Raw genomic sequence first — 26,106 nt, 5'->3', positions numbered from 1 at the left:
CTAGCACTTCCCAAGAGCACTTTGCTCCCTAATCTTCTCACATAGCAGAGGCAGACTGGAACTTTCCACTGTAATTGCTTTAATTGGCAAGGGAGTACTTAGAATCACAGAATCACAGAATGTTCTGAATTGGAAGGGACCCACAAGGATCATCAAGTCCCGTATTTAAGTGATTGGTCCACACAGAGATCGAACCCATGATTTCAGTGTTATCAGCACCACACTCTAACCTCTACCCAGTCAGTAAGACACCAGAGGAATGCCACCACAGAGCAGCACCACTTCTTCCATACACTCTGTGCTCGTGTGCCTGTAGCATACCAAGGATTTTCATACCAATGTATTCTTCAGACATTAACATGGTGCAGACACCAGCATCTCACATGCACAGACTACAAGATGGTGTCCTGGCTTCTCATCTTCAGTGTTCCCCTGCACAGAGTAGTACTTCAATCAGGGTGCCCCAGCTCAGAACAGTTATTCCCAAGGACGGCAGTCAGCATCAAAACACGATCTTCGCTTCATCTCTACACTCCTTAACTTTATTGCAAATCCAGAAGTGGCAGAATTCTTCCCAAGTGTCTGAAAAAACCCTGAGGTCTACAGGCTCAAAACTCACTATGCAGAAAGAGTGAAAATGACTGATATGACACAAGCCAAAACAAACCTCACAAGGATCTCACCTAGGAGAAACCTAATTGATTTTATAGTGACTTAGTAATTTGAAGACCAGCACAGATTTATTCTCCTCCTGTCACATATTTCCCATAGGTCTTTGAACAAATAACCTTTCTACTTGTCACACTGGTGAAATGGATGGTATTTACAAGCCCACGTACTCAGGTTGCTCTAGCATAGAAAGACAAGTTTCTGGCGGTGTTCCATAATGATGGCAGCATTCAGAAACTATGAAACCAAAGAGCATGGTATTACAGTGTATTGGGTCTGGCTGAGATGGAGGTAATTTTCCCCACAGCAGCCCTCACAGAGCTGTGCTTTGCACTGGTAGCTAGAAGGATGTTGATAACACACCAGTGTTTTGTCTACTTCTGAGCAGTGATGGCACAATTTCCCAGAGACCAGTGGGCTCAGGGTGGGAAAGATCTTGGGAGGGGACATGACCAAACTGATCAAAGGGATATTCCATATCATATGATATTTTGCTCAGCAACAAAAGCTAAAAAGAAGGATAGATGGGGCATTCATTGTTATGTTTGTCTTCTAGAGCCACCACTTACATGTACTGAAGCCTTCCACAAAGTGGCTGGTGCCAGAGCTTCTGTTTTCCCTTGCTTCCACGTGTGGACTTTGCTTAATTAAACTGCCTTTATCCTGACCTATAAAATTTTGTGTCTTTTCTTCTTCCCCCACATCTTGCTGGAGTGCTAAAGTTCTTGTTCGGCACCTGGTATTCAAAGTCAATCCACTGCATACAGCTATTACTACAATCCACTGAGAAAGAGATCCCAGATAGCACCAGAACAATGTTCCTTATTCCCTTCTTCCAGGGATAAAGCGTAATCCCTCCCCACAACTACACTACAGGGAATTAGATGGGAGTGAGAGGAGGAAGGTAATATAAATGCAGCTGTAAGGCTGCACAGAAGCTATCAAAGAACAGAAAGTACTGGAAAGCCAGACGTTTATGTGGTTCTCATTACCTGGGAAGTTCACTCATGGTTCACTCTCTTACATAGTGACAAGAATCGGTCCCTATTCTGTAGCTCTTGCAGAAAATATGGCCTGAAAAAAAAGGGGCCGGTGTTAGCCACTGCTGTGCCTGTGCCTTCTTCCCTACATCCACCAGGACCAATGCATACTTCAGGTGAACTTATCCAAAGCCTTCCCCACAGGCACCATATTCCCCATGAGGCTTCATACTCCAGAACAGAGAGCTCTCCCATGAACCTTTCTTGAGGTGCTGCAAATAACTGCCTTTATCCCCACCTCTGAAAATGCACTTCATACATTTCAGACCGGCCTTATATTTGTTGCTGGTTTTATTCTTAGTCCCTTCTTTTCACATACACAAAGGCACATTCATGTTTTGCTCATCCATGACAGCTGTTTTAGGACAAGGTCAGAGAAATTTTTCCCAGTTTTATCAAAAGGGTGTCTGCCCATAACCATGAGTGAAAGTTGTTTGCTAGGACCATGGGAAGTTCCAAGTATGAACATTAGTCTGATTTGGAAATTAAGTCCATCCCTAAACAAATAAATCAATTGGAATATAATTGGAAAGTGCCAGGCAGGGAAAATAGGTTGGGTTCATAATGTTATATCCTTATCAGGGCTTCACAAATAGGTGAGACTATCTATACTCTTGCAAATGCTGCCTTTGCTTGGAGAGTCAGGCATTATCTCAGCATGTAGTTCCACCCAAAGCCCCACTGTCCAAAAGCACACGTTCCTCTTAAGCACTCAGATTTTTCTGTTTGAGTTGTGTTTTCCCCTGCACTTTCATGATGTTGTTTCCCACAGGGCAACAAAAAACCAGTATGACTGACCCTGCAGAGTAGCATGAATATACAGCCACATGTTACTGGCTTAGGGATTGTATTGCAAACAAAGGGTATAAACAGTGTCCTTCTACACAAATTGAACAGGAAGGCAGAAGTTGGCACCCCACTGAATTCCCAAAAGCTCATGTCCCACTTCATTTCCTGCATGAGTGACTCAGAGTGAAGCTGCTGAGTAACAAACATACCCTACTCACCCACTTCATGGTCTTAGTGGAGTAGGTGAAGAAAAACAGACTAACGAGTGTGGACACAAAAACACACACCTGAGGAGCCATGCCATAAACCAAGGTGGCAGGGAAAAGCACAAGTGGATAAACCAGGAGGGCTGCCAGTGAAGTACATAGTAATGTCTTTCAGTGGCTCTGATAGTTGTGCTTTGTAAAACCCTCTGAAACCAAATCCAGGAGTCCCTGTCAGCTTTTGCAGAAGCAAGCTGCCCATTGACATCAAAGACCACGTTACTTCATAGAGGACTGCAGGGCTACTTGCAGAGATATCACTTATTATTCAATGTGACTGCACACTTTGTGTAGGAGTAACGCATCTTCATTTTCCCCTCATGCTCTCCTGTGGAAATTAAGAATAGTCTAGGGTGATGTAAGCCCATCTGCAAAATCAGTCCAGAGGTCAGACTCCTGCCCACTGCTATGCTAGATTATACAGACACATACAAGTAAACACTGCCTACCCTGTGGTGTAGGGAGAACACATTTAATTTCCAGTTACTGGGACAATTTCTCTTCTATAAGCAATAAGGTTTCCTGTAGATTCAGTGAACTGTCCTAAAGAGGGCAGCAGTCTCTGCTTACATTACTAGACCAGTTGGCATGGGACAACTACAGCGGCTTCAGGTTGCAGGTTTCTGTCCTTTTCCCTCTGCCAGCTGATGAGGCGGGCTCAATATGTTGTGTACATGCTCTCCAGCTGCCACTGCTTACAGAAAACATTAGGAAAGAAGTACCCACAGGGTGTCCACAGGAGGTATACCTTCCATGCAGCATCCTTCTGCTGGGGTGAGAACAGCTGCCAGAGAACCAAGGCAGAAAGCAAAGGGAAAGATAACTTTGAACCAGATGAAAACATGGCACTCAGTGCAAAAGAATTACTGCATGCTGGACTTGGTGAATTATGTGTCAGCAGAATTACTGCAAGAAGCCACATGAGCAAGAAATTTCGAGTACTAGATCAAGTGTTTGATCAAATAAACATAGACCATGTGAAAATGGTTTTCTATATCCAGTTTGACGTGCCAGCAGGACTAACATAATATTGAAGAAAAAACCTACAATTCATTGCAAAAATGAAGATGGGGCCAGAGTTAGGTATAAGGAAAACTAGATTATAGTTTTTCCATAATATTTGGTCAGACCTTTATAAAGTAATCTGCCTCTTAGCAAATGGATTTTAAATAGCCAATAAGTTGAATAAAAGCAAGAATGTCAGAATCTAGTTTGAAATTGCCCTTGTTAGGGAAAAGAATCACAGTCATGAGTTAATATTCCTGCATTCTTGTCGCAGACCATTCAGCAGAAGTTACAAAAATAAATAGTGAAGATTTATTGGATCTTTCATTTAGATTCACCACTTACTACTTGCTCTTACTGCCGACTTTGTCTGGATAAAATTTACATTCCTACAGCTGGAGTCAACCCAGAGTATCTAGAGTTGTTTGGTGTTACATCTTGGTTTGGCAGTTCAGGTCAGTTTGTTTCTGCAAGTTCTGTACCATTACTTTATTGTACACATACAGTACCGTGGTGGGCCTCTGGGTCTAATGCTGAAATCCGAGATCTTAATCCACTGTCCTGCCCCTACATGCTTTGGCATTTCTGGGGAAGGTAGAGGCCACATGAAAATGTTCTGCAGACTACTCCCTTTCTGCACATAATATTGTTCAATTTGTCTACGCTGTACCACAGTGACATACAAATTCATAGAGTGAAAAGATGTAGCTATTGCATTCATAAAACTGAATTAAAACACATATAACTTCATCTATCAATTATTATCAAATCAGGTGGTCCTGTGATGTAATAGAGAGCACTCCGGACCCTGAATCCCAAGGTCTTGAGTTCGAGTCTCAGTGGGACCGTCCCCTGGCAGTTCAATGCCTCCCTGCCATCCCATCCCATCAGATCTCGGATGCTCAGCAGGGTCAGCCCTGGTTAGTACTGGGTGCTGTGACAGTCCCGAGGACTTCACCGTCACTGTCCAAGCTCGCTCGGCTGTGGCAAATGGACCTTAGGACTGAAACGGTGGGGCCAGTTCTGCGCACGCTGTGCCTGACCTAAAAAATCCACTGCGCAGGCTGAAAGGGCACACCCACGTGGGGAGAGCCCTGCCCAAATCTTCATTTGCTAAGTCTGGCCATACATACATTATCTAATGACAAAAATAAAAGCAAAGCTGACTGCTCCTTCCCCATTTTGAAAGAGCCCTGTGTAACTTCAGCAACTCTACCTTCTTCTGGAAAGGCTGGGGATGAAATTTGGAGCTCTGTCAGAATCTGTGTGAGGAAAGCATCCTTTCACACAGCAGCATTTTTCTGCTCTTTACTGCAAACTCTCTAGTCTGAAAGATGAGTCCACTGGCTATTTAACAACTGGCCCTGGTTCCCAGCTATATTCTTGGTTGAGTTCTTGATGACATGCCCACTGATACCCTTTCCTTCTGCTTCAAGAGAACTTGGCAAGTTGCAAGTTTCACTGGGTTATTTCAATGGATTTCCCTGATGGCCCTCAAAATTCAATATCTTTGAATAGCCTTTGCCAATGACTGTAAATAATTGCTCTAATTCTTTTATCTTTGTAGCAGCCTTTTATGTATGAGTAAATGCAGTTGTCTTATCTTTTCTCTGAGCACATCGGACTGCTTGGGTCATTCTTTTACTTCACAAAGTCCTCTCATTTTCACAGCTCCCCTCTGTGCTGCTCTGTAATGCACAAGGACCTAAGAACTGCAGTGGGGGTTTCCTGTGGCAGGTTTGCTTGTTTCACTCTTTGCTGTACTCTGTGAACTCTGATTTTCTTTTCACTTTCTGGGCAGTGATGTTGTGGGTTTGCCCCCACTTGTCTTCTGCAGATGCACCCATTGGCACAGATCCTTACTACTGCCTACATTTCCCACCAGCTCTTCAGCTGATCTTTTCCCATTTCCTGGGCCTCATCTGGCTGATATTGCTATCTGCCATCCCCTCCTCCAAGTCCGGGTCTGCTTTTGCATACAAAGTAAAGAACCATCAAATACCAGGCAGAAGGGGAAGGAGGCGCAAGGGGAGGGGAGGAGGAAGGCACAGATTTCCACATTTTTCTAATACTCTCCAAATTGAAAAAAAAAACCAAACAGAATTTGTAGCTGAGAGTCCAGGGCAGCCATCAAAGCGCTTTGCCATACTGACCCTGCAGCACCACATCCAGACCACTCCTCTCTCTGACCAGCACCAGCTCCTGAGTTTCCCAGGTTTTATGAGCCCGAAAAAACAGACTTAGCAACAGCTTATTCTAAATATAAGTAAGTGGACAGGCACAGAGTCCAGGGACCTTATCTTTCCACCTGTAGAAAGTCAGTCTTTCAGCACCCTTTGTTCACCGTACTAAACCAGTCTTGGTGGCATAAATTCTTAACTAAACTTCCTGCTTTTCCCTACTTCATTTCCCCTCTGCGACCTTAACTCCCCTCAGAATAGTTTTTCCTCTTTATATCACATCCTTGTTCACTTCTTATTTCAGTTCCTTAACCCCACATGGATTCCTTCCTGAAAACAAAATCTGAAATGGAAATGTTCACTGTACATCACTCACGCAGATGCCTTTCCCTGGCCAGTGCCCAGCATTGTAACTCCAAGCTGATACATTGGACACTCCCCAAACCATGACACAAGTGACAGAGATACACAGTCCAGGCAAAAAGGACCAAGTGGATCACTGAAAAAAATCCTGGCAGTATTCATGAATATTTTCACTGGCCTCCAAATGAACAGCATTCTCCCTGCAAGTTAAGCACTTTCACCAGTCAGAGGGTGTCACTCAGTGACTGCTTGACAGTGTCTGTGTGAATGAGTAAAATGAGTAAAAAAAGAAGTGAGCTTCACAGGGCCACTGTGGAGTATATTGCCTTTTATTGAGGGGGAAACAAATCTGAAAGTGTTCTTGGGGAATGCCTGCTCTTTCTTTGTCTGCCACAGCTTTTGAGGAGAGGCAGTTCTGGAGATAAGATATCACCCCTCTGTACATCATCACTACTGCAACAGGTAGTCTCCTGAAAGACAAAGGGAGCAAGTGTGAGGTTTTGACATTTGTCTGACTGTGGGATTTCATCTTAAGGAAATAATGACACATCTGTAGAGCCTATCAATGCTAAGTACTTACAAATGGACAGAGTATGAGACACACACTAGAGAGAAACCATGCTATTTCTTTTACAAACTCCATCTCCACTGCTGGAGCTCACTGGAGAGCAACAAGAACAGAGAACACTAAAAGGGCAGAAACAAACATCCTGCTGTGGAAAAAAACACAGGGCTGAAGAGCTGTACCTAAGCAAAACCATCAGCAGCCCAAAGTTCCTCTATGACCTTTTTGAAAGCTAAAAAGAAAATACTTAACTGGCCTCTATTTCCCTAGTGGAGCTCAGATGCTTTCCTGCGGGAAAACACCAACAAATGGGTGACTACCATCCAAGCTTGTTGATAGTTTTGCTAACTCTCTTGCTGGCACAGTTATCGTGCCACCTTAATCAGTGCTGCAGACTACTGGCAGTTATTGTCTTTGTGTACTGTTAATGCCACAACTTCTTTCCTTTTTTCTCCTTCCTCCTCCCTCAAAATTACTCTGATGGACACGCGTCACCTTTGCATGCTCTGCAGCACTGACCCAGGAGGAAGGTTAAGTATTTCCCACATGCAGAATACCAAGAGAGGAAGCTGTTAACTTCTTCACAGCCTCAACAGAACTGGGAGCACACAAACTTCATTCCAGCAGTAGTGCCTATTGGGATCCACAAGCATTTCGCTATTAGGAAACCCAGACTCGGTTGTACTTACACTGGAGCTGTGCTCAGCCCTACCTGGAGACATAGGGAGCAAAGACCACTGCAAGCTCCTTTCTCTTCCAGCCACCAAAGCTGTGAGGACTTCCTGCCAGCATAGAGGTGCACATCCAAAAGGCTGCTCTAAGTTCTGCAACAAGGATTCCATGCATGAAGCCCCAGGTTGTCTCACTTTTTGAACATGCACACCTCTCTAAAGCTGGGTATGCTTCAGCATTTAGGGAATCCTGCCTCCAGTCCCCTCAGTGCTGCTTTCACCTACTGTCATTCAGGGACATGGCCTGTTTCAGGTTCTCCTCATATGAAGAGACTCTTAAATCCTTTTACTTTCTGCCTATGCGTGCAACATGCAAGCACATTCATGCTTCATGTATCAATACCAAATGCCACCAAAGTAAATTAAAACAATAAATATGGCATGATGAAAGGGCTAATTTCAAGACTTCTAATAGACTGCATGACGTTAATCTTGAGTCCTGTTTTTTTAAACCTTTTTTCCTCTCTGCTGCTTTAAGTGTATGATGTCCCTGATGAAGCCACAGGAGAAATTATTTGACTTCTGCAGGGTGCATTGCTAATGAGAAAATTGTTTGGTTTTATTGCAGCTTGATGTATACAAATATTCACAGCAGGATAAAATCCTTGGAAGAAAAGTCTCATTTTCAAAGTGTCCTGGGACACAACAGGGAGCAACAAAAATTATTTCATAAAAAATGTGACGTTTTGAAAATGCTTTTACAAGAAGGCATGTCTCACACCATTCCATCGTAACAAAAAATCCATGAATTTAAAAAACAAAATCCAAACCATACAGGCATTTCCATTTTAATTCCAATAGATATAAGGCACAGAAAAAAATACAAGCATGTGAGAAACACCTTTCCAACAAAGAAGGATGATTTCGGTAGTGAGAACATTGCACTTTTCTAAGAAAAGAGGGGAGGGGAGGGGAGGGGAGGGGAGGGGAGGGGAGGGGAGGGGAGGGGAGGGGAGGGGAGGGGAGGGGAGGGGAGGGGAGGGGAGGGGAGGGAAAGAAGAGGAAATGTTTCAAGCATCCAGCAGCCTTACTGAAATAAGTATGTCCAGAGGCCTGGCAGATGTTTTCAGGGAGACAGAATCAGGTTTAGAAGTTTTCATGGAACAAAACACGTGGGGGTAAATCTTTGAGGAACTGACACAATAGACCTTAGAACCAAAGCACAGTGAAATGGACCACAGCATGTGGTGGAGTAGGGAATAAAGAAGACAGAGGTATATGAAGTTTTAGGTATGTAAGCTGTGTATTACAGGAAAGATAAGGCTGAATACATTCATATCACAAGACTTTAACCATTGGAATCTTTAAGAATCTACTCAAGTCTGTTTCAATACACTCTAAATCTGAGCACTAGATTTTTTAAACATTTTTGGTAACTTTTAGAAAGTGGGAATTACATCATGCCCAAATAAGTAGCTTGCCCCTGAGATCTGGATGCACAAACAATATGGCTGTGTTCACAGAGCATTCTGCATGACTGCAGTCCCTCAAAGCTTCAGAGGGATTTTGATATCCTCTCACTGGATGTAACAAAGTAGTGAATTTGGCAAATGGAGTGTGCATGAAGTTTAGCAAGTCTAAAAATGTATGGCAATGCACTTGAACAAAAATAGCCCAAACTTTTACGTAAGCTGATGTTCTGCAAGTGAACTTTTATGTGCCATCAAGGGAAAGCCCTCTGAGTCACTATACATGGCTCAACAATCTTAGATGCCCTGAAGCAGGTGAAGCAGCTACAGTGTGCACATGTGCTGCAAAGCACGCCATCAAAATGCTCTTTGGCAACTGCATATTTTCTCCTATGTGTAACAAAGAAGAGTCTGGGGCTAATGCTTAGAGGCACTTGTCCATACAGCTTCTCCCTTTGTAGACCAACACGGAGCTTTTCCAGGAGAAGCAGGAGCAGCATTTACTGGCTGTTTGTCCTGGCTTAGCTTTTCAGCTCTTCACATGGTGAGACAATGCACTGAAAATTGCAATGAGCTGCAGGTTCAATCATCAGCCTGATCCAAATCTTCTTGCTTTCAGGCTGCCTTCAAAAACAGGGCCTGGAGTGAGGGAGGAAGGGATTACATTTTTTCCCTCTTTTCTGAAAGCCTACATATGATAGGAAAGACTGTGAAAAAACAGTGCACCTTGGGGGAACCCTGTTCTGACATTTAGCAATTGCTCAGGTAGAGACTTTTTGCTGACCTTCAGTGCCCTGTCACCCAATATTGAGTTACATGGCAGGTGAAATAAATGGTGAGGGAGGAATGAGGAGTCATACATATATGTATTGGAAGTATGGCCTTCATGCATGACAATAGCCTTTCAAATGCAAAAAGGACTACTTATAGCACCAGGGAGCCATGGGAGAGATACTGTTTGGTAAGAGCACAGTACAGACACCTCTTGTTCTTTCCCCATCCTGTACCAGGCACAATACACCATCTATTTTATTTCCTGCAACATGGCACTTCCTCAGGCAGGCCAAACACTGGAGTGTCACTAATGGTAACCAACTGAAGGGAAACAGCTCCCCAGTGAACCCTCCACCCTTAGCGTATGGGTGAACCAAAAAGCAGTTAATTAATGAAAGAGCCAACCTATAAACAGGTGGTTAGGGGAGGTACTCAGAGCTGTGTGGAACTCTAAGGGGATTGGGTAAACACTGTGTTGGCAACCATTAAACATTCAATAAGAACAGAGTTCTGGAAAGAGGAAGGAAATCTTATGGGAGGGCTTTGGGACTTGGATGTGATAGGGTGAGGGGAGGGACAGAATGGATAACTGACAACCTGAATAGCCAATGGGGAAACACTCATCGAGTGACAACAGAATTAACCAATAGGGACTCAGGGATTGGGACAGGATGGGCAGAAGGCGCAGGCGTGTTTCCAGGGTCTGTGCTGGCAGAGGTGCAGGGACGATTTCCCCAGGCAGGGCCATGCCGGTCTGGACTCCCTGGTGGGCCCTGGATGCTACCACATGGCAGCAACATTCACAGCGGTGACTGCACTGGCAGTGTGGGGCAGGGACTGTCCCCAGGCAGGGCCAGCCTGGCCCTGAGATCACCCTGGCACCTCAGCGGCACCATGGCTCATGAGGGAAAAAACACAGGGGGAACACACGGGGCAGGAATGAATGTGGGGTGTGGAAACCACAGGGGGGTACAGAAGTTTTCTCAACTCAAAACCATACAGAGAAAACACATTAACGTTAAACTCCAACAAGTCTCTCATGCATGCAGCTTGTAGAATTCAGGGTGCCTTTCAGTGCTGTCTTTCTCTGGGGTCCATTTCACAGTGTTTTTCCACATATCATGAATGAGGTGAGCCAGAAAAAACACACAAAACAGCAGTCAAAGATCTAAATCTTGTGCCGATCATGCTGCACATATTTCAGAAATGCCAACCCACAACCTCGTCCGTGCAGTTGTGCCTTTCACACAGAATCACAGAATCAGTTAGGTCTTAGGAAAAGACCTCTGAGATCACTGAGTCCAGCCTATAATTGGACATGATCAAGTCAACCAGAGCATGGCACTCAGTCTTTCCTTAAATACCTCCAGGACAGTGACTCCACCACCTCCCTGGGCAGTCCATTTCAATGCCTAATGACCCTTTCTGTAAAGAAATTCCTCCTAGCATTTAATCTAAACCTCCTCTGGCACAGCTTAAGACTATGTCTTCTCGTCCTGTCACTTTAACACTCAGCTAGCAATGGGATACTTGGTTTAACCTGTGCAATTTCTTGTCTCTCTCCCTCCTGACCCCTGAAATGCTTTTAACACTGCCTTCTGTGCTCTTGTTTGGGTTTTGTTTTAAGTTTTCTGCTCTCCTGTAATTTGCAATGCACAAGCATCCCTCCACTCAGTGTTCCTTGCTCACTCCTCTCATACTAAATGATGAATCTAAAGAAGACACAGCCTGCACAATCCCCATGATCTCCAATTCAAATCTAGAAACTATTTCAGAAACCTCTTTTTTTTTCCTCTTTCCCTAACCTGTTAGTGACATTTGAAGTCACATATACCTCACATTTCAAGTGCTGCATAAGAGGCAAAAGCTTGTGCCCTTCCTCACAGTTTCCACAAGGTGCTATGATAAGCACCATGTGAAGGTTCCTAGGTGATGGGACCAGATACCTGAGTGCAGCAGTGCATCAGCCTCTCAGAAGTTGAACAGGCACTTTGACAGGAACAGCTCTACTTGAATGATGTATAACAGATACTTGCCAATCTGTAATTGGACATTTCCAATAATGACTTTACTATATTTTTGTCAAGATACCTGTTTACCAGTAAAGTATCCAGATAGATATTTACCTCAAACCTGTGACTACTAATCTTGCCAGCAGATACAACAACAGGTTACTCATTTCCTCAATATGGAAGCTTTTGCCACTTATATTACAAATGCCAGTGGCCCTTTGAGCCATTTCTCCAAATGGAGATTTTCACAGACCTGTATCAACACATCTTATGGCAGTCAGGCCACCTTTCATACTACAACCCATGCCAAGGACAAGGTCAGCGTGGAAACTGAAACACCTTCCCACCATTGCACGGACATTTTCAGGCCAGGCAAAAGCATACTGACTGCTGTGATAAAACCATGTCACTCCCCAAACTCTCCATGAGCTGTTTATCAATGACTCGGAATTAAATACCTGTAAAATCTATGCAAACAAAACAATCTCCTAACTGCCCTCACATACATATCCACCTCCACGCAGAGGCTAATTCCACCTATTTGTAGTGCAGCATTTTTAATAAAAAGTTGCAGGAGGTAACACTGCTGCTAACATTTCCAAGTTTCAGGATTTTCTGACTTTATGTGTTGGCACTTGCAGACACCAAGGTTTCACACAGTTCTGACTTTAGAAAGAACACAACTTCAGGAAGAATAGGCCAATACCAAGGTTGTTTGAAAACCCCATGCAAAAAAAAATCAATATTTAGCACATTGGATTTCCTAGTGAGTCTTCAGAGACAAGTGTCTAACATTGAAGTTGTCCTGGGTCAATATTAATTGCACAGAACTTCTCATCTGCATTTACTGCCATGTTTTCTCAATTAAATTATAAAAACTAAATGAAATCTCTGAGCTTCATAGTTAAATCTACATGCTAAGTTAATTAACAGTGTAATGAAAACCATAAAAAACTCAGGCCTGTCTGATCCAAAGCTCATTAAAGTAAGTGACAGCTTGATTATAATTTGAAGTAAATTAATATTCATACAGCCATAAAAAATCGGGGAATGATGAACTGTTTTACAGATGTCAAGAAATGGTGTTGTGTGGAGGCCAACCAAGAGACCTTTTTCTGCCCATGTCAGCATTTCTGATATCTATGGTGTGCACGTTTTCTGTTTTGCATGAACGGGACAAGGGGTAGACCTTGTAATATACACTAGAATCTTGCTGTTTTCAGCTGTTCTTTAGACCTCAATAAACTAAGAAATGTGTCAGCCAGCATCTAGAGGACCAAGAGCCACCTCCAAACAGTAGGCTGAGCTGCAAAGAAAGATACCAATTTTACTTCATCGGAGGTGCAGGACACACCAGAGTGCCGCAATATGCCACAGTATGCAATTCACATAAAAACTGCATTAGCATCTTGCTTCTATTGCCAAACTGCATTTGTCTTTCGATCAATCACCTGTTCTTTATAATTCTTAATGCATTACATTTTAGAGCTCTTTTCAATGAGAATAACAAAAGCAACAAAATGAATACTAAAAGGAAAAAGTAGGGAGAGGAGGACTTTAAAAAGAATAAAAGACAAAATTTTGGCTCAATGTTTAAATAAGAAAGGTGGAGGGTTATTCACTATGTATGGTACTTGGGCCCTTGTCAAACACAGCATGTATTCATCTAACCAGCTTTGGCAAGGTGAGGAATTTGTAGGCTGGGCACTGAGATGCTGTTGTGATCAGCAGCTCTCCAGAAGCATCATGTGAAGAGAACGAGTGATGCACTATGAGGATCCTGCACTCAGAGTCCTACAGGCTACAAGTTAATTATGCAGACAATGTAACAACAAATTATTGGATTCAAGGCATAGTACTGAAAAGAAAAAATGAACACCTGGAATATGGATAAGTTTGTAAAACTTGAACCTGCAAATGTGGATTTGCCCAGTTACAAGCCAGCTTCAAAATATGGCAGAAATGTTGCAAAACTTAATATGGTTAATTGGAGTTAATTATACCTAATGATGTATATGCCATATTGCAGAGAGTTATCTCAAAACAAGCATGTTTAATAACTAGAAACAACATGCATAATAGAGAGAACTATGATGAAGTTTTAAAGAAAAACATAATAGAGATGCTCAAAAGGAAAAGTGGACAGTGCCAACAGTTGAATAGCAGTGACTGCTCATACTATCCTTCTGTCAGTATCTGTGAGGGGCTGCACTGGACTCTTTTCTACCCCACCACTCACTTGATGGAAGAAACCTGTAACCTTCCTCTTTCCAGCCCTACCAAACAGAGAGCACATGGGCCTGACCACCCAGCTGCCCACAGCCACAAACCCACATTGCAGACAGGCACTCTGGGTTCTGCAGTCCTCACAGGCTAAGAGAAAACCTCACTGCCAGATCATGTGGACAGAGTCCAAGAATCACTATATCCTGTCTTTGTTAGCAAGTTGATCCTGCTCTAGGTCACCAAGAGAGATGCAACTAATGACCTACTGGTCAGGTACAGGTGTCTCACAAAACCACTGCCTCGCGTGCTGCATCAGGAAAATCATGTATTATTTGAGCAGAGCCACTTGGCCTGGCAGCTGCCAAGGCAGCTGTGTCAGGCTCAAAGTTGTTGTGGAGTGCTTCAGAGAAGAGGAAAAGAAACAATCAAACCCATTACCCAATGACATTGTTTTATAAAATGGTATTGGGGGGATACAAAATAGGATTCTGATGTAGTAAGAACCTTATGAAGAGAAAGGAGAATCAGACCACATCCCCAGCAAAGAGTTGGAGCTAATTCACTCCTTTCGGGATTTTCAAACTCCTTTGCTGTGCCTTGAGGGTTTGCTTGAGACAAATTATCTCAACATCTCCCCGGGCAGCTGGTAAGGGCTTGAAACTACTTCAGAGGCCCTTACAGAAGTCTATGGCAATGTAGTACCAACATCTCCTACATTTGAAAATTCAATCACTGTGACTCCTATAGGAAATGGGTTTCATGCTGGGCTTCATGCACTTAATTCATGCACCAATCCTTCTCTTCCCAGGCAAAGGCAGAATACATGATGGACTCATATCAATCAGTTTTCCCTGGCTGTCAGCTCCTAGGCAGCAGCTGGGTTTTCTCCTATTCATGAAAAAAGAATTATCTGTACAGAATTCCAGCTTTGAGACTTATAACTTTGTGTAAAGTTTTTGCTGAAAGACAGTAAGATTAGATCTAGGGAAAGAACTGTAATTCTTTGACTAAGCAACTGAAGAAAAAAGAATTACCTTGACAACTTGGTGGGGCCATTTAAAGAGTCAGTAGGCAGGAATGAAGGGACTCAGCAACAGAAAATAAGGAGTAACAACAGTGGTAGGTTCCTCCATGCTTTTGAAGATGAAGGCAGGAAGGAAAAGTCTCAAATTATGACAGTAATGGGAAGACCTGAAAAAATTGTAGGCATGAACAGCAAATGAGAAGATTAAGCATGCTGTGCATCCTTTATAGCATTCTTGAGTAAGAAAAATCCATGAGAAAAGCACCTCAAATTCAAACAGGAATCTGCAGCCATGACAGAGGAAAAGAAAAAAATGAGAAGATGCATGAAGAAATATAGGATGACATAACTCCTTAGATCTGGTCAATACACAGAGCAAAAAACATACTGTTAAGAAAGACTTTCACTAGTGGAATGAAGTACTCCTATTAGAGGTGAGGTACTGTTTGCACCTACCTAATAAAAAGGAGAATTAAGCAGAAGGAGATGTGATGGCCAGGAAAAAAAGGAGCAGTAAGCCTAAGATGAGAGAGAAAGAAAGAGGCTGTATGAGGGGAAAAAATAATAGACAGAAGATAGATAAGGGAGAGAACTGGAAAACCACCTCTAAACCACGGAGGAGCAGATATTCATGTCTGACAGAACTCCAAAAAAAAAAAATTAAAAAAGTCTATCACCTAAAAAATAAAATGAGGTTTTTTGAGAAGCAGAAGGCACAACAGTATTTTCAACACAGAGGGAGTTTAAAATATTAGAAAGGCAAAAGCTAGATTACCTTGAGGACTGGAATAACAGAAATTGGGGAGAAAACAGTCATATAAGGGGAAAGATCATCACTGTCCCCAGCTGGCAGCCCCTCAGCTGAGTGGAGGCCAAAGAATGAGGAGCACTAAGTGCAAATATAGCCTCCTATGGGAAAGACTGGGGTTAAAGTAAAAAAAAAAAAAAAAGAAAAGAAAAGCAATGAAAATTATAGAATAATTGGGCAAGGACATTCCACTGGTAATGAGGAAGCTGTAACACCATCATTCAAGGCCTCGATAAGACCATGAAAGATGTAGCATACTGTCCAGGTAATGTGCTTAGGAATGAACTCAAACTGCAGAGTATAGTTTTTCATACAAAGAAGAAAATAGAAAAGAAGAGACTTGGCCTGTTTAGCAAAATGAAATCCCAGAAGGGGTAAGTTTGCTCTCTATAAATACATCCACAGAGTAACATCAGAGAAGAAGACCCACTTAAGTTTAAGGACAATGTTGGCACAGAACAAGCATGTGCCAGCTGACAATAAAATACACTTAGCACTGAGACAGGCAGTTTCTAACCAGCAGAGCTGTCAGGCTCAGCACAATCTTCTAACAGGTAGCCAAAATCTTCCAGAGAAAAGTGGGAGTTGTTCATGAGAGCCATGATAGGAACATGATGTGTGCAGGACCAGCAACCTTTACAGGATGACTTACAAAGTCACATGTGTTCCATTATTTTTTAACAATTTCCACCCTTTTTAGCCTTAAAACATTTCCAGTGGTGCCTTAGACTTTGATACAGTGAATTTATGTGCCCTGGCACAAGGCTATCTTTCACCAATCCCTTAAAAGCAGTCTATCAATGTCCCAGGGATTCAAGAAAAACCCACTGCTACCCTCTCCCCTTAGAGAGTCAACTTCCCCCAGCAATTGCCATTACAGGCACAAAGGACAATCAGCAAAGTGCAAAGTCCCCTGCCCCACCAACTGCTGCTTCTTCAGTTCTGCTGGATTCACTGCTTGCCACTCACTAACCTACAACTCTGACTGTTCTTAGCTGACATGGCAAAAGATGCACTTTTACAGGGATCACTTGCAAGTGCAAGCTAGAGAAAGATCGGGCAAGCAGCTTAGCTAAGGACTGAGACCTCTCAGAGAGACAGGGTGTGACAAGGCAGCTAGTACTGCAGTTCTGTTACCAAGCCAGAGCAGAAACCACAGCTCCCCACACTGAGCCCTCAGGGACCAGGTACTTCCTAGGCTGTAGATCAATGTAGCCCTAGACAAGGGAAGGCTCACCATGCCCTTTGCATTCAAAAACAAAACCAGATTATTCCATGTCCCAACATGCAGCCAAAGAAAGAAATCATGATGCAAGTGAGCAACACCTTCCTAGCGCATGTCTTTTGCTTAAAGGACAGCCCCAGGCAGCAGAATGATTGCGTATTATTCTGATCAGAGAAGATCCAATGTCTTTCCCATATCACAACTCTGGCTGGAGTGGGGACCTGCTCTCTCCCACCACTCTTGCCTTGCAATTTCTTTACATAGAAAATTCAATGTTGTTTAGGCTAAAAAAGAAGCATCCCAAAAGGGAACAAAGTTTACTAGAGCATTCACTAGAATTCCAGTTCCTCCTTCAAGACCAAGTTATGTCCCACATATTTAACAGTCATTGGATAAAATGCAATTTAGATGCACAGGAATTCAGAAGTAAGGCATCTTCTAAGAAGAGTCTCCTCTAAGCCAAAGAAGTATCAACATAGAGTTTCCAAGATCCCTGTATCAAGATCAGTTCCTAAATTTTGGACCTGGGCACATGAGACTGACAAGACACCTCATGCAATAACTGAACAGGAAAGATTATATCTGATACACCTCAGTTCACCTGGTAACCAGTCCTTCCTTCCCTCAGTTGCAAACAGGTTCTTTGTCTCAACACACTAGAGGATACTGTATCAAATTACAGGACACACAGCTAAGTAACCCTCTTTCTCCCAAGTGAAGAAGTTAGGTCCCCTTCCCCTGAACCTTGAATAAACCCTGCTATGCTGGTTTTGTTTGGGGTAGAGTTAATTTTTTTCACTGTATCTAGTATGAGCCTGTGTTTTGGATTTGTGCCAAAACCCGGGTTGATAATACAGAGATGTTTTTGTCACTGCTGAGCAGGGCTTACACAAAGCCAAGGCCTTTTCTGCTTTTCACACTGCCCCCTGACAAGGATGTTGGGGTGCATGGGAGGTTAGGAGAGGACATAGCTGGGACAGGTGATCCAAACTGACCAAAGGGGCGTTCCACACCATATGACATCATGCTTAGCATATAAAGGGGGGTAGAGGTGGGGTGTGTGGGGAGGTGGCAGTGAGACGAAAATAGGAAGGGGACATTTGTAGTGATGGTGTTTGCCTTCCCCAGTAACCATTACATGTGATGGGTCCCTGCTCTCCTGGAGATGGCTGAACACCTGCTTGCCCATGGGAAGCAGTGAATTAATTCCTTGTTTTGCTTTGCTTTTGTGTATAGCTTTTCCTTTCCCTCTTAAAGTGTCTTTATCTCAATCCATGAGTTTTCTACCCTTTACCCTTCTGATTCTCCTCCACATCCCCCTGATGGGGGAGTGAGGCAATGACTGCACAGTTCTTGGTTGCTGGCTGGGTTTAAACCATGAAACCCTGCTGATGTCTCAAACTTCTTGGCATCTTTCTGCAGCACATTCATTTTTCAGCAGAAGGCAAAGCATAGGTGTGTGATTGCTGCTCAGGTCCTATGCTGAAGACCTCACTAGAAGCTAAGTGATGTGTTAGTCTTAAGCCTTTATACAGCAGTGATTTCACAGTTATGGGAATATATCAAATATGCAGACTGAACTGAAACTTCAAAATCATCTCAGTGCCCAAAGAGAAGGATTTTGAGACACCTTTTGGCATGCAAAGTGTTCAGCAATATTTTACTATCATCTTAGTGGTTTCCTAGAACCTACACAATAAAATGCCAGCTAGGTCCCACCATTAGGACAACAATTAGGAAATCATCAGGTACATTTTCTGTGAATTGGTCATAACTGAACAATTCTATACAGAAACAAAGACATCCTTGTTTAAGTATTTTATCAAAAACATATCAAAGAATTGATTTTACAAAGCTACAGCAAATATCTGACTTCTCCTCAGACTAGCCTGTGCCCTGTTCTACAGCCATGTGAACTAAGAATGTTCCTCATGTAACTACCACTTGGCTGAAAAGACTAAAACCTACTGCACAGAAAAACACTCTTTTTTATTTGTATCCCAGATCATTTAAACTAAAATGGCAATAAAGACTCTTTACAGAGCCCTGACCAGGTGTTCTCAAGTGCCCCAGTGTCACCTGAAGACAGGACAAGGCAACAGAGTCAAGAAACAAACTAGTTGGAAGTGCTCAGATTAACGAAACACTGGCTAATGCTTCTGATATAGGATACGTGGAATGAACAAAGGCCCAAGCAACCCAGTCTAACCCCAGAGATGTGCCTGCCTTGAGCAGGTCAGACTAGACACCTCCTAAGGTCCCTTCCAATCTAAGTTATGCCTTGATCTTAGAGTGCAAATGACCTTGTTGTGCCTGTACTCCTGATTTATCAAACCTTTCTTCCTCTATGCCAAAACTCCTAGTGCTTAACAGCTGCCAAGACAATCACACATGTCCAGCTTCTAGCACAGGATTTGCTTTCTCAATCTTAACACCTTACATTTTGTTCACAATCTCTCTTCCTCATTTCTTCCTATTTAAATGTCACCCATTAAAGTGGCATCTCAAAATTTTGGGGTTTCATCAGTGCCCAGGCACCAGTTAGGTCCAGACTTATAGTCTGAGGTAGGTCCTTTCTCAGCATGCATTCTCCATACATTTCCTGCAGAGACAAGTCTTCCACATAAAAATCAGTGAAAACTAGAGAACAAGCAGGCCTCAAAGCACATAGAAATACTCTGGTGGACCTTGCAAATGGAAGAGATGAAGAAGCAGAAAGAAACACAATAGAACACCTTCAGAGTTTCAAATTTCTAATTTCCAATGTAGTTTTAGTAACTGTGTGAAGAGCAATTTTTGCAGAAAGATTTTATAGTTCATAAGGTCGCCTATGAAGTAAAAAAAAAAAAGGAAGTAGTCAGAGTAAGTTATGGGAGGTTACATAGCCATCACGACTGAATAGTCAAAGCTATGAAACCATTTATCAAACTGGCATAGAAATAACAACATGTGTATCTTACTATAAATGCAGTGTGGGAGGAGAGAGACAAGAAGATAATGCAATGCTTTGCACTTTGGTGGCATAAGCTAAAGATCTCCATCTATTTTACAAACATACAGCTTCAAGCCTAGAGTGCAAATTATTAATAGTTCTGTTGTCCTTTGTGCCATTGAGTCACCACAAAAAATTAAGAGGCTGATATGAACATTACTGCAACCATGCAGCTCTGTACATGCTGAGAAAAGCAGGCCTGCATTCTTGGTCATGACAGTGCCTACTCCCAACCAGGCACACAAGCACAGCTCTCTGTTCCCCTTTGAGCTAAACAAAACCTCGTACCAAAGATCCCCTACCTCTCTTTGGAAGCAGGATATGGCCATAAGTTACTCCCCCTGTAACTCACAGAATCACTCTATGATTATGAAGAGATTGTTGGGAACATGTGTTCCAGACTAGTGTTGTGCCACAAATGGTTATATACCTGTTCTGGAGACCATCAGAATAGCCCTTGAAAATAACTATGATAATTTTTGGGTTGGGCAATGAAAAAGGAAAACCAGACTAACAAACCCTGAGATTAGATCAGTTGGTTAAAACTTGGTTATAAAATAATGCCAAGGTTATGGGTTCAATCCCCTATGTGGGACTTTAAGAATTGGACTTGATGATCCTTGTGGGTTCCTTCCAATTCAGAATAGTCTATGATTCTGTGAAATCTTAAACAGCCAGAAACTCCAAATACGTGGTACCTACCATACTTTATAGTCCTCAGCTGTAGCACAGTTCCATCAGGTTATGACTTTGATATTTACTGGAGCTGACAGATGAACCCACCTGCAGTGACTGATTTGGGTGCTATGCTAATGTGGCCAAGCAATTTGCAGTTCTATCATCTTTTGTTGCACACAGATACTCTTTTTTTCAGCAAGCAGATCTGGCTGACCAATTTGAAACACAGAGATCAGCTATAAACCTGCAAATAGGCATCCTAACCCTTATCTGAAGGGGCCACTAGCTGGGACTTGTAGAGGTGATCAGCTCTATCCTTTGAGATCAAGAGAACTCTTCAATGACCTTTATTTGGAGTAGTAGATCAGTTTTTTTACAGTAACTCCAATTCTATCATCAACAAATTATTCAATGCAAGAATATAGATGCGTTTTGGAGTCTTAGGTCTATTATTAGTGTAACATCATTATGATGTTTTCAAACATCTTATCTAAGACAGTTGAACTTCAGTGTGCAGTATACGCTAATGACCATATTCTGTATGTGTGTGTTTATAAAGTATTCTGTTACTGAAAATGTGTCACGGTGCAAAGCTGTAAATAATCCTATGAAAAACCGTGCTAACTCAGAGTGACACTGAAAGACAGAAAGTTTATGAATAATAAATAACATGTGGTTGGTATAATATGTTGGTAGTGAAACTTCTGGCTTTGCATATTGAACATGGTGCTTGGAAGACAAAAGAGGCACTTTGGAAAGAGGTAAGATATGGAAAAGGCTAACAGTAGCAAGTTGCTCTACTATAGGAGGAATAAAAAGGTGTAACAGAATTATTAATTACATGATTAAACTTCTATGTTATCCTGGCCTCTTGCAAAGATCAGTCTCCTCTCACAAACACAGGGAAGAAAAAGATCCTTTCCTTGGATGATGTTCAAGATGAGGAAGATTGAATACCTGAGACAGCTGTAGGAACCTGTGAAGAACCATGCTGGAGAAGCCTTACTGCCCACTTCTGGCAGTTGCCAAAATAGGATTGAGGAAAGACACATAAGGAAACTCTTTGTACAATAAACAATTTGCCCACAATGCAAGGATTGCTTTTTTACTCTAACCATCACCAGTTAAAGGCTGATTAATAATTTGATGCATAAAGGCCTAGAGCTCTTCTTAATTTTGTATTTATTTAGTGTTAAATGAATGTTCTCACTTTTCACAACAAATAGTTCATCTTTTTTTAAGCTCTTGACAGTAACAACCAAATGATACAAATTACACATTTTTCTCACATGTACGTTTATGTTGTGTGTCAGGGACTTTGACCATTCTACATATAATTAGTTCATTAAGTGTTTGCTTCCCACTAAGTACACCTCTTCTCCTTCTACACAAACACACACACACAAACACACAATACAGAGTGAGCGTAGCAGGGTCCTCCAGATTGACAGCTGGATTGACAGTTAACCTGTTCTTTCTGAGGCAATGTTTTGATGTTCAACAGAGACATCAGGAGAAGCATGGTATATTTTGTAAAATCCTGTGCACCTTCTATGCATTCACTTTTATTTAAGAGCCGTAAGGACACACATGGGTTCTTTTCCAGACACCTGATGATCTTCCCCAGCAGTCCATGCCCTCATCACAAGCAGAGCCAAAGTCCCAGATCATATAGTAAAATCTTCACATGGCCACAACTAGCAGACCAATAGACCTCAATCCTCAGAAGTCAGGGACACCCTAGGAAGAGCTGACGATGATTGGATGGCATACCCTTTCTGAAGGGACACAAGAAGGCTGGTCAGAATTGTTGTGTTTCCCACACAGTCAGTGCTCTATGGGCCCTTTGTGAGTAAGTTGGAGGAAGCAAAATACCCTTGTCTGTGTGGCCTCAAGTGGCAGGATGACATGTCTCTTTGGGCCCTTGAGAGGACCACTGCCCCACACAGGGTCCAGAAACCTCTCTCGGGGAGGAGCAGCTACTACAGTAGAGACCTGTGCCCCTCTGCCCAGGACTGCAGCAGGACACTGGTGCTCCTCAGGGAAGTGCCAACAGGGCCTACTAGAAGCATAGAAGGAGAAGGTCGCATCTCTGGAGAAAGCTGAACAGCAGTTAATGCCACATACCCCGCTCCTGCCACCAACAGGTGCATTTGCACTGATGGAACAGAAAACGGCTTGAAAAACAGCTTTCTCTCTCTTGCTTGCTCCCCTGAATGCTAATCAGCGGTGTGAGCTAAAAATACCCAGCAAGGCTGGCGTGCGCACAGCAGATAGGGAAAATGGGGAAGTTGGAGGCAACTGCTTACCAGAAAGAAAGATACTCGTGAGGAAGAATCTTCCTCAAGAGCCCCTTCCCGTCTGGCTCCCCAGCACCGAGGCTGAGGTTCCAACATCTCCTTCAGAAGGCCACCCCAGGTGCCCGCCGAGGAATCGCCGGACCACCCTGTGCCGAGGGCAACGGGCGGCGCCACCTCTGAACCAGCTTTTCCACCCTCGGCGCTGCAGGCTTTCCCGGACGGAGCGCCCCGAGCGTGCCGCCGTGGGCAGTCGTTCCCCCAGCCCCACCGCCCACACAGCGACGTGCGTGGCCCGGCGGGGCGTAGTCTCACAGGATTCACCGGCGGTGCACAGGACAAAGAGGAGTGCAGGGGACCGCCACCTCCGCGGGCACGGAGGTCTTGCGCCGGGCAGCGGGGCGCGGGGGATTCGATCTGCTCGCTGCATCAGAGCCCCCGACACACTGCAACGCAGTCGCAGGGATGCACGGCGGCTCGCCGGCCTCCTGGCGAGCGCAAGCGCTAAGAAGTAAATAAACAAAATAAAGAGAGAGAGAGAGAGAGAACGGGAACAAGCAGCAGCTCTCGGCAACGGAAGCCGCGGGGGGCGTTCAAACCACTGCCACCCCCTGCCCCAGCTGTGCGTCCATCGCCGTGCTCAGCGGTGGGGAGCAGACCAGAAGGCGGCGTGAGGCCCCCCAGCGCCACGCCGCTGGGCGGGGAGGCCAGCCATCCTCGCCGCCCCTGGGCCTCGCCGGGGGTCGCGCTCTGCCCCCGCCACCGCAGCGGGCCGGCGGGCCGCCCCCTCCGTCCCCCCGCCCGCCGCGGCACCATCCATAATTAATCGCCTCCCCGCAGCCGCCGCGATAAGAGAGGGCGGGCGGGGACGAGGAGGCGGCGGCGGCCGGGAGGCGGTGGGGGGAGCGTTGCGTGCTCGCCGCGCCCGACTCACTGCGGCCGGCAGCTGCCTGCCGTGCGGAGCGCAGCGCAGCGCAGCCGCCCCGTCGGGGAGCGCCGCGCTCGCATGGCCGCGCCGCGCCGCGCCGCCGCCGCCGCGGGGCCGGGGGGGGCCGCGGGAGGAGGATGAGGTGGGCGGCGGGGCGGCGGCGGCGGCGGCGGCGCGGAGGATGAAGTGGAGCGTGCGGGGAGCCTGCGCCGCGCTCTCCAGCTGCCTCCTGCTCGCCTGCGCCCTCAGCGCCGCCGCCGTGGGCCTCAAGTGCTTCTCGCTGGGCTCCGAGCTCAAGGGCGAGCCCTTCCGCCTGGGCACCGCTGCTGGCGCCTTCTATTCGGGGCTGCTGCTGGCCGCCGGCCTCTCGCTGCTCGCCGCTGCGCTGCTCTGCTGTCGCCCGCCCGACGAGACGCCCGCGGCGCCAGCTCCGGCCCGAGCACCGACCTCGGCCTCGGCCTTGGCCCCGGCCGGGGACCCGGACACGGCAACCGCCAGCCCCTGCGGGGCGGAGGCGGCGGCCGCGCCGTCGGGGCCGGTGGAGCAGGCGTCGCCCGGGGGGCGGCAGAACTTCCTGCTTCTGGGGGTGCTGGTGTTCATGCTGGGCGTGCTAAGCGCCTTCGCCGGCGCCGTCATCGACGGCGACACCGTGTCGCTGGTGGAAAGGAAGTACTCGCACTATTGCCTGCTGCAGCCCGGCGGCGCGGCCCGCCCGCGGAGCGGCCTCGCGGCCCCCGACGGCTCCGCCGCGGCACTCCGCTGCCAGAAGCTGCGGGACTACCAGCAAGGCTTGGTGCTCTCCACCGTCTTCAACGCGCTGGAGTGCCTCCTAGGCCTGCTCAACCTGCTCCTCGTCAAGAACTACAAGGCCGCACAGCAGCGCGGACGGAGGCGGCGGCGGCGTCGAGCGGCTCCGGCGGCGGCGGCGGCGGGCGGGCGGCGAAGGAGACGGCGGGGCGGCGGCGGCGGGCGGCGGGCGCCGCGCCACAGCCAGGGCTCCCTCTTTTCCGGCGGCGAGCCCGAGCTGAGCCCAGGGGATTGCCCGTTCCAGGCCGTCTCCTACATCAACGTGGGAGTCTTCCACGTCTTCGACGAGGCCGGCGTGGAGGTCCACTGCGGTGGGCATCCCTCCGTCGAGCTGCCCGGCTACTCGCCCATGGACCCCGAACTCAACGCCTCCTACCCCTACTGCTACCCGGTGCCCAGCGAGCAGCCCCCCCGCTACGAGGAGATCTACCCCGGGGACCCCTGCGCTCACGGCACCTAACGCCGACCGCCGGCGGGACGCCCGGCCCCCGCATCGCCGTGACAGCCGGAGCGGGACCTGCACCGCGACGGGGAGCGGGCCCGCCAGCACTTCGCAGCCGGGCGGCTCGGGGACGATTCTCGCACCACCGACTGGATGGTCCCGCCGCCGCGGGCGCAGCTTGCCACGGCCGGAGTGCCGCCGTGCCTCTGGCTCTGCGGAAGCTTCTCCTCGCTCCTTCCTTGCTTTGTCCTTCCTTCCCCTTCTTTCCTCCACACCGACGCTTCGTCCGGCGGCGGCTGAATTTTCCGAAGGCTGCGCAAGAAACGGCTAAGGGTTGGTTCCTCCCGTCGCCTCTCCTCTGTAGCCAAGTTTAGTTCCCTTCAATTGATTCATCAGTCTCCAGCTTTAGCAGTCCAGAGTTACCCATATGATAACCAGCCAGTGTAAGGAAAAGGTGTCATGAAGCTTCTTTACCTCTCAAAAGAGCTAAATTTCTAAACAACGCAGAGACATTTGTGTCACGTTTACTAGAGGTGTATTGGGGATCTTTAACGTTTACACTACTCCTTGGGAGAATTGAGTTCTGTTTTAAGATTTAGTGAGTTAAAACATTCGTTGGTCTTGTAAGATGCACATTGAGAAAAACCTGCACTTTGAAAAAGAAACAGGAAAAAAATCAACGTTTTTGTACACTAACGTGCCTGCTTTTGTTGATAACTTCTTACTGTAAAAGCTTTCAGAAGTCTGTAGTAAAAATGTTTGGTAAATCCACTGCAGTTTAAAATCGATGATTAGTTCCTTTACTAAAATAACTGAGATGTTGCTAGGATATGGCAGTTAAAAAGGAAGTCCAAATGTCATACACATTCCTTTTTGTAA

General features: G+C 45.5%; 1 protein-coding gene across 1 annotated transcript; it reads left to right on the top strand.

Annotated features, from left to right (window-relative positions):
• The first annotated feature begins 23,851 nt into the window (after nt 1-23,851).
• On the top strand, nt 23,852-25,341 carry TMEM271 (transmembrane protein 271). The gene has a single exon (XM_071580665.1). The coding sequence runs from the start codon at nt 24,160-24,162 to the stop codon at nt 25,243-25,245; it is 1,086 nt and encodes a 361-aa protein (XP_071436766.1). The 5' UTR covers nt 23,852-24,159; the 3' UTR covers nt 25,246-25,341.
• The last annotated feature ends 765 nt before the right edge of the window (nt 25,342-26,106 follow it).

The sequence above is a fragment of the Pithys albifrons genome, chromosome Z (assembly GCF_047495875.1).
Source record: "Pithys albifrons albifrons isolate INPA30051 chromosome Z, PitAlb_v1, whole genome shotgun sequence".
NCBI classification, from domain to species: domain Eukaryota; kingdom Metazoa; phylum Chordata; class Aves; order Passeriformes; family Thamnophilidae; genus Pithys; species Pithys albifrons.
The sequence above is the reverse complement of the archived record's forward strand: the minus strand, read 5'-3'. Positions and strand labels throughout refer to the sequence as shown.

Coding starts and splice junctions, on each gene's coding strand:
- TMEM271 (XM_071580665.1), top strand. CDS start 24,160: ATGAAGTGGAGCGTGCGGGGAGCCTGCGCCGCGCTCTCCAGCTGCCTC.